Source organism: Orycteropus afer, unplaced genomic scaffold, assembly GCF_000298275.1.
Source record: "Orycteropus afer afer isolate SDZICR_OR568_19922 unplaced genomic scaffold, OryAfe1.0 scaffold00530, whole genome shotgun sequence".
Lineage (NCBI taxonomy): Eukaryota > Metazoa > Chordata > Mammalia > Tubulidentata > Orycteropodidae > Orycteropus > Orycteropus afer.
In genome coordinates this window covers 1335932-1344889 of record NW_006922117.1, presented here as the reverse complement: position 1 = coordinate 1344889, position 8958 = coordinate 1335932, and the positions used below count along the sequence as shown (strand labels likewise).

Genomic DNA, 8958 nt, shown 5'->3' with positions numbered 1-8958 from the left:
TTTTTTTTTTTTTTTTTTTTTCTGTTTGTTTGTTTGTTTTGTTTTTTACTAATGACCAATAAATTATGCATAAGCAGGGATTTTACAAGGATTTTTTTCTATGCATATATCTTGAATTCAACCTAAATATAAAGCTTTCTTTTAAATTTATGATCAACATTGAACTCTAAAGATACACCAGTATATTTCCCATCTTTCTGAAATCTTTGTTCATTCATCTTTAAACAAAGCAAATTTCAATATATATGAGCCATTAATGCTTCATCAGTTTAACTTTCTAGAATTCTATTCTCCACATATATTCATCACACAACCTATAATATACATATATAAATTGTAAAGAAATATTTTGGTCAATCAAAAATATTTTTCAAGTTTCCAGCAAGACTGTATTTGCATGATTGTTTTAAATTTGTTTTTCTTTGTTTTTAACTTTGAGTAAAAGGTCACAAGAACTGTCTTTGTTTCTCTGCCTTCACAATTTCAAAGTACTGAATTTATCATTGTCCTCTAGTTCTGTTACTGTCCATCTTTTTAGATATAATTTGAAAATCTTCTTCTACCTGTCTACCCTTTGAGGGCAAAATCCAAAAATTAAAGGAGGGATCAAAAATCAAATTGCAAAATCAAAGGAGTAAACTGATAATGAAAGAGGAAGAAAAAGCATAATTGAAATTACAAAAGACATACAAAGGATACAAAAAAATGCATCTGTCTTCCTCTTTGCGTTCATGTGGATTTCCTTAGTGCCTTGCAATCTCACTTATTCCTATGCATTTAATGTCAGTTTTGTATATATTACCAACGTTTTGATGTAGACTATTTTTTACCTCATGACTGTCTTTTTGTTAGGGGAATGACTAACAGCTAAAAAATCAACTTTCATATTTTTCTTCATATTTGTCTCCAATATATAACATCTCATACGAATTTAATTTCATCAAAATATCATATTAAACTCTCTGTTTATCACACAGGTCTCAAGGCTATAACCTTGTGACTGGATAATCAAAGTTTAGAGAAATTCTCTGAGTTAGTCTCCTGCCTTCAGTTTTCCCTATAACATCACCATAGCGTCACTTTAAATACTTTAATAATCTACCAAATGTAATTTTATTATTTTCTAATAATAACAAATTTTTTTAAAAAAATTTCTACCAAATTTTATATTTAATTATTTACCAAATAATATTTTATTAAAATATTAAAAATTATTACTTCCATCAAATCCTTCCATTGATAACAATATTCAATGGAAATGCAAATTTAATCAGTAATATAATACTTTCTATATGTAGAAACTTAGCATTTTGAAACAGTAACAATGGGCTCTAGTATTATGAGAAGATGAGAGCTGCCATATAATATTGTTGGAATATTTAATTGGTAAAACCTCGTGACAAAGTTGACAGTATTCATCAAAGTTTTTTCCCAATGACTTTGGTCAATACAGTCTCAGTTTTCTGAAATTTCTTTGTATAATCAATAGCATCATTTAACACTACCATATTCTCTTATCATATCATTTTTATTATTTCTACAACTTATCCTTATCTATTCTGACTCAATATTAACCAATAAGATATCTATTTATTTTTCATATTTCTATCAACTAATACTGAGAAAACAAGTGTTCTAGGAACGAGAAAAAGTAATATTTTTTTCTCAGTGTCTGGAGTTTTAAGTCATCTGTTTATATAGAAGTATGAATTCATTTTAAAAATATAAAATTAGAAAAGAGAAAGATGTAAAACATTTGTCTCAATTGTATTTCCATAAACCTGGCAAAAGGTAAATTTTATGTTTGAACAAAATTACATACAGGTTGTATATTTAAAACTTTATAAAGACTGTAAATGATTTGTAGTTGCTAAACTTACCCAAACAAATTGGAATTGGATAATTCCATCTTCTTACAGGGCCTGGCATACATGTTATATGAGAATGACCCTACATAAACAATATGATGCAGTTCAGTGAACATTTATAAAAGTGTAACTTAAACATAATATAGTGGATGATTATTAAATTGAAAGAAAGCTTGAAACTATATTGCCATTTAATGTAATTCATATTACTTTTATTGGAAATCTTAGTATGACTTAGAAGGATAAGATAATTGTATGTTGTTATGATGGAATGTAAAAACATAACAAAACCCCTGAGAGCAAAATTAAGATGCCACAATAATTTGAATTGTCATTTAAAATTTTTTTTCTGTCAAAAGATGTTCTCCTAAACTCCACAATGATGACACACATTTAGTGGTCTCAAACATATTGGTTTATAATATATTATTGTAATCATCATAGTGAAATAATTTAAAAATATAGTAAAATTATTTCATAAAAATATGAAAACAAGTCAATTAAAGTATATTAAATTTTAAATTGAAATATGAAGTACAGAAATATCTTATTTTACTTCTGAGACTAATAATTTATGGTGCAACTTTAAATACTATAAATTATTAATTTTTTAAATTCTGTTTTCTCTAAGGAATTTACTTACATAACATGTGACGTAGTCACTGCCTCTATCTTTTTTTCTTAATTCATTTATGGGTGTATTACTTAAGCATATTTTTATGTTGCTGTAAATTTCAGGCTCTCCAGAAAGCCTTTGAAATAGGATCAATATAAATACTTAAAAATCACATTCTATATTTCCAAATCCGATTCTTTAATAAAATACATGTGGTTGATCTTCAATAATTTGGGGAATTTATTATCATGGAAGTTTCTTTTAATGCTTTAAGTAGCTGTTCATTTTTATTTGCAAAAGATAAAAGTCCAGGATTTCAATTGTTACAACCTTATATGGGTTGAAAGAAAAGAGCAATAAAGGTAAATTTTGATTCAACATCATTTTTAATTGCCTCCAAACAAAACAAATTGAATCAATCGCAGCAACTTCTTTCATGCATATATTTTATTGGTGAATTGATCATTCCTTAGACTTAAGACTAAACTATGCAACCTTGGTTCAGTATTGTAGAACTTGTGGATTATGAACAATTAGTCTTTTAAAATATTCTTAACAAGCATTGAAAAACACAAGTATGTTTTTAAAATAAACTTACCTGAAGTGAATATCCTTGGTCACATTGAAAGGATACCACATCACCAACCATATATCTGTCTCCTACTTTAATTCCACTGCTAGGAGTTTGTGGTTCAGGACAGGAATCCAAACCAATTGCTAAGAATATTTAATAACAATAATAAGTATATTTCAAATTATGAATGTTTTTAAGTTATGCATATTAAGTTGTCAAGACTGAATATCGGTGCCACATTAAACTGGATTTTATATTGTGGACACTCTCTGATCAAGATTTAATTATAGATAATAGGAACAACACACATTGGAACTCCTTTTGAATCCTTACAGCATCATTACATAAGCTGTATGATTACACTTAAAATATTTTCTTACTTCTTACTTTCTTATCTTCTAAACAAAAATACAAATTTGCAAATAGGAAACTTCTGAAAAATAAAAATAGTGAGTTATGGTAAGAATAAAATATATTTGTAAAACTTTCTTAATAGAGTAACCAACAAATTATACACTGTGTTTTTCCCATCAATGGTTCCTTCCTTTGTATAGGGTGATGTTAATTAACTCATGAGGTCTATTTTGTTGTATTTATTATTACATGTAAATTTTAAAAATATAACAACAACAATTATAAATAACGTTTGTTCTCCAAGCATATTATAATTATAAACGAAGAAAATATTTATCTTACTGAGGTCTGAAAAATATTATATGATGCATAAATTAATTTTTTTTCCCTTGGAGGGAGATCAGGATATAATTCAAAACTCTTCAATTCTCTTTACATTAAGACATTATTTTCAATATAAAAAAAATAAAAATATTAAATGCTGAAGGTTTCCCTAAAATGATTTATATAAGGACTTAATAAATTGTTTGATTCTTTGCTAAAACAATTTTCAAACCTGTGACTATTATCATTAAAAGGTTTTATTACCATTAAAGTACAATATTTATTATTTCTTTGTAATCAGACATTTTAAAACTAATTTAATGCACATTTAATTGGATTATAGGCAGTAGCTACTCCTTCAAAATCCTTATATACATATGCATTCCATAAAACCGTTAACAACTCAATCCGAAATCCTAAAGTATGACAATGCTTCATATGGACCTTCACTAAGCAACCAGTTTATTTTCCTCTGACAGATGTCCTCCTAGCACCACCTTCCACTCGGGGCACTTGATACAAATTAATATTGATTAATGGTTCAAGGTGTATCTACCCTCCAAGAATGAGCGCTCCATAACTACAGTTTATAGCACGGTGTGTTGAGAAGGCAGTCAATAAACACTGCTTGAATGATTCAAAGAATACTACAAGAAACAGAGAGAAACACTATCTTAATGATTCCTTGGTAAATATATGTCTATTTCATCAACTGGAAGATATGTTATCCACTAATAACACAATGATCAGAATTCCTTAAATTATGCCAAATTAGGTGACATTTAAGGACAGAAAATGACATAAAATCAGTGACTGGGTAGACTATTGATTAGATTAGACACAAGGTAATAAAAAGAAGCACTAAATTGGTTTTGGGAATACATTTAAGGCAATCCTGAATGAGATAACGGGAGTTTGTTGGCTGGAGCTCCAATGATGCCCACTACCTTAATTAGCTTGGTGTCCAAGCATACTCCCTGTTCCATATGTCCTTATTTTTTGTCACCTTGGATTTAAGAGTCTGAAAAAAATTGGTTATAATTAAATTGTGACATGTTTTTAAAATTTTACGGATTTAAGTTTTACTTCTTCGACTAAATTTTGAGATCTGAATATAGATAGAAACTGTCTTACACATGTTTTAATCTCATTTAATATCTATCAATGAGCTTCACACATTAAATTCATCTGACTTCATACAGTCATTTTAGAAATTACTGAACACAAAAAAAGTTATTTACGATATAAAAACTACATATATATCTTGTTAATATGATTTCATCTCCCTTTGGGTCAGTCTTAGTTCTTGGGAATCCTGATTAGTAAATGTATTATTTTCACCATTAAGGTAATTGCTGCAGACGTTCTTATTAAGAAGGCCACATTTTCTACAAGCTGATTTACCTTCTTCTTCTATACACAAAAATCTATTAATATCCAGCAATGGCGAATTCTTTCTCTGGGAGGAGGATAAATACAACTATGGTACAATGATGCAACAGATTATTGAGAAGTTGTTAAAAGTGAATTTTTACATAGGATATATGGACATAGTAAACTGTTTAAGAAAGAGTTTTAACTTATAAACCATGATATGAAACAGTATAAATTATGTAATAGTAGTTTTTAATTAAAATTGTATTATATGCAAATAACAACAAAGAATAATGACCAACATAATATATGTCAACTATTAGCAGTAGTTATGATTCTTGCTTATAAGATTTATATGTTCCTCCTTGTGTTTTCCTACATTTACATATTTTCTAAAATGAACATGAATTATTATTGTAATTAATGAAACTACTTATTGAGTGGATGAATTAGTAGTAGGAGAGCTTGAGTTGTAGCAGCTAATCTCTGTTGAACGTCATTGTTACAGGATGGAAAAGACAAAGGATGAGGCAATCTGATAAACCAGAGAAGTCACAGGTTGGTAACTACCTAATTTTAGGGCTGATTTTTAAAAACATATACTAAATAAAATAAAACAGAGACATCTGAAATTCCTGCAGTTAAAATTTTATAGTCACTTGTAATTTATACATAAAGACTTTCTATTGACTAAAAGCAACTCAAAAATTTCTTTTTTAAGATTATTTTCCACTTCTTTAAAGTGACAAAACCAATAGGTTGTTCCTAGGAATCAGTATGAAAAAAGGGGGATTTTTGTAAAAATTTTGCAAAAGCTAGTCTCATGCTTAAGCAAGGAAATTACAGAATTGATTCATTTTAAGCTTCAGGAGTGTAAATGTTGTAAAATCATGCCCTTGGCAATTAAAGAAACTCTCTGGGTGATTTATTTTTATTTTTATTTTTTTTCCTATGAGAATTGGATTAATAAATATGCAGTTGTAGCCAAAAAGAAACAATAATGAATCCAGGGGTAAGTCCCTATCAAAAATTTGCATAGATCTGGGCCTGCAGTCCAATTATTGTAGGCAGTTATCTTGGCTGAAAACATTAAACTCTCACTTGTTCATAATTCCAACAAATATTTATAACCAACAAATTATTCTTTCCAAATCTGCTCACAAGGCAAGCAATCTGGAACATAAAGTGTTCTTAATCATTTATAGCTGATCATTCTGATTTATTATTTTTATCTACAATTCATTCATATATATATTCAAAAACATTATAGGATACTAGGAGACATCTCCTAGTATTCCATTAGGATTCTGAATGAAACTTTAATATATTGTGAGGGGGTTAAATTTTAATTGCTAGTAAGACTTAATAAGATTGATTTGTTAAAGGAAAGTCATTCGGGAGTTTAACATGACATATGTATAAAAGTCTATGATAGCTTCTCTGAATCACAGTGCCTGAGACAGCATGACTATTTTATGTAATTTTGCATCATGTACGATTGAAAATTCATGAAATGGTTTCAGGTTCTTTGAAATTTTTATTGCTGAAGAGTTAAATTACTGTTTGTGCTGATTTACAAATTGGGATTTAAAATTAAGTTCAATCTCCTTTAAAATCAACATTGTAAATTTGAATGTTCTAAAAAAGGTTTAGTACTCAAAATAACCAAGCTTATATTAGTTTTGGCATTGTTGTTGTTGTTAAATGCCGTCGAGTCGGCCCCGACTCATAGCGACCCCTCCTTGGGTTTCCAAGGCAGTATCACTACGGAAGTAGGATTGCCCAACCTTCCTTCCAAGGAGTGGCTGGTGGGTTTGAACCGCCAGCCTTCTGGTTAGCAGTCAAGTGCCTTAGGCATTAGTACTAACTAAAACTCTATATTATGTGAGTAGGTTATAAACGTACAAAGTTTGAAGTACTTTATATTATAAATCTCCCAGAAGTCTTTGATGTTAAAACAAACAAACAAACAAAAAACTATAATATCAAAATTTATTGTAAATAAATACCATAAAAATTGGGTGTACATCCCTTTGAGAAAATAATTTGATTTATGTGTTTTTACACCAAACGAAAACCCAAACCCATGCTGTTGAAACGATTCTGACTCATAGAGACCCGATGGGACAGAGTAGAAACAACCTATGGAGTTTTTCCAAAGAAGTAAATCTTTACAGAAGCAGACTGTCATTTTTTCTCTTGCAGAGGGCCTGGTAAGTTCAAATCACTGGCCTTTCGATTAGCAGTCAAGTGCTTTAATTGAGCCACTAGTTCTCCTTGTGTTTTCACACATAGATTTGTATTATTATCTTTTTAAATAATTTATTGTTTATTAGGTGATAGTTTACATACTCATTAGGTTCCCCTTTTGTATTATACAAATTATTCTGTGACAATGGTTACAATTTCCCTGATGTGTCAGCATCCCCATTATTTCCATTCCATTTGATCTGTTTTCATTGATCTAGCTTCCTTGTGCCTCCTTGCTTTCTCATCTTTGTTTCAGGGTAAATGTTGACCATTTGGTCTCATACAGTTGATTGCTTAAAGTATCACATTACTCATGGGTGATATTGTTTCTTTTAAAATCCAGCCTATTATGTGACTGACATGTGACCTCTAGGAGTGGCTTTAGTTCCAACCTTAAAGGATATACTAAGGCGATCATCTTGGGGTTCCTCTACTCTATGTCTGTTCAGTGAGTCTGATCCTTTTCAGCAATTTCAATTTTGTTCTGCATTTTCTTCCCACTCTATTCAGGAAATTCTTTTGTGTTCCTGGTCAGAACGGTTGGTAGTGGTAGCTGAGCACCATCTAGTTTTTTCCGTCTCAGGATAGAAGAGGCTGTATTTCTTGTGAACTATTACTCTTGTGTATTAGCTCCTTTTTGAGTCTTTGGATTCCTTCATTCTCTTTTGCTCCAGATGAGTAATGACAAATAGTGGTATCTTAGATGGCCACTCACAGAAGTTTAAGACCCCAAATGCTATTCTTCAAACTAGGAATGTATAACAATTATCTTTATGAACTATATTATGCCAATTGACTCAGTTGTCCCATGAGACTATGGTCCTAAGCCTTTTAACACAGTAAATTAATCCCATGAGGTGTTTGGATACGTCTAGGAAGACTTTGTAACTGTGCAGAGGGTTGTATTTAGAGGTAGTGAACATCTTTTTATTTTAAATCTATTGCATGGTTTCAATTAGAAACTTTTCTCTAAGTAATGAATAACTAATCATCATTTTTATATTTATGCTACATCTGAGTTTCTTCTTTCAATATATCAAAATTATTATCTAGTATCCCAGGTTTATCAATATAATAATAACAGTTGGAGAAAAATTAAGTTGATGATAGTCAAAGGGTGAATTCAATATGAGCTGGTCTACCAGTTTGAAGACTTTGTAGAAAACTGCATTAGTAAGCATGTAGACTTCTTTTTTTCCCCCCAATATAAAGTACCTCACAACTCATTAATTATTGCACTGAATGAATAGTTGTCAAATACCAAAATGTGCCTTAACTTGATCTTTTATGGATATGTTTTCTGGAAGGAACATTTCTGACTGTTACGGGTCAGTGATAGTCAGCATTGGTTTGGTAATGTTCTGTGTTGCAGGCTTAACTCACATTTACCTTCATCTCTAACATTTTATGAATGAGTAAGGTAAAACAATCATTCAAAAAGCATTACCAACTAGTTTCGGCAAGATGGCGGACTAGGCAGAAGGATTGCACAGACCCTCTTCAACAAAGAAAAGGGAAACCAATTAACACAGACACAGAAGATAATCGTGGACCCCTGAGCCTTGAAGGAAAGGATGCAGAATTGGACTAAACCGCAA

General features: G+C 30.2%; 1 protein-coding gene across 1 annotated transcript in view; it reads right to left on the bottom strand.

Moving 5' to 3' along the window:
* Nucleotides 1–8958, bottom strand: part of CSMD3 (CUB and Sushi multiple domains 3) — a gene marked incomplete at its 5' end in the record, with an annotated part of 1439134 nt that overhangs the window by 135868 nt on the left and 1294308 nt on the right. The window contains 2 exons of the mRNA XM_007955674.2: nucleotides 1881–1950; nucleotides 3083–3201. Coding sequence (XP_007953865.2) covers nucleotides 1881–1950; nucleotides 3083–3201 — 189 coding nt within the window. The remainder of the gene's footprint in view (nucleotides 1–1880; nucleotides 1951–3082; nucleotides 3202–8958) is intronic.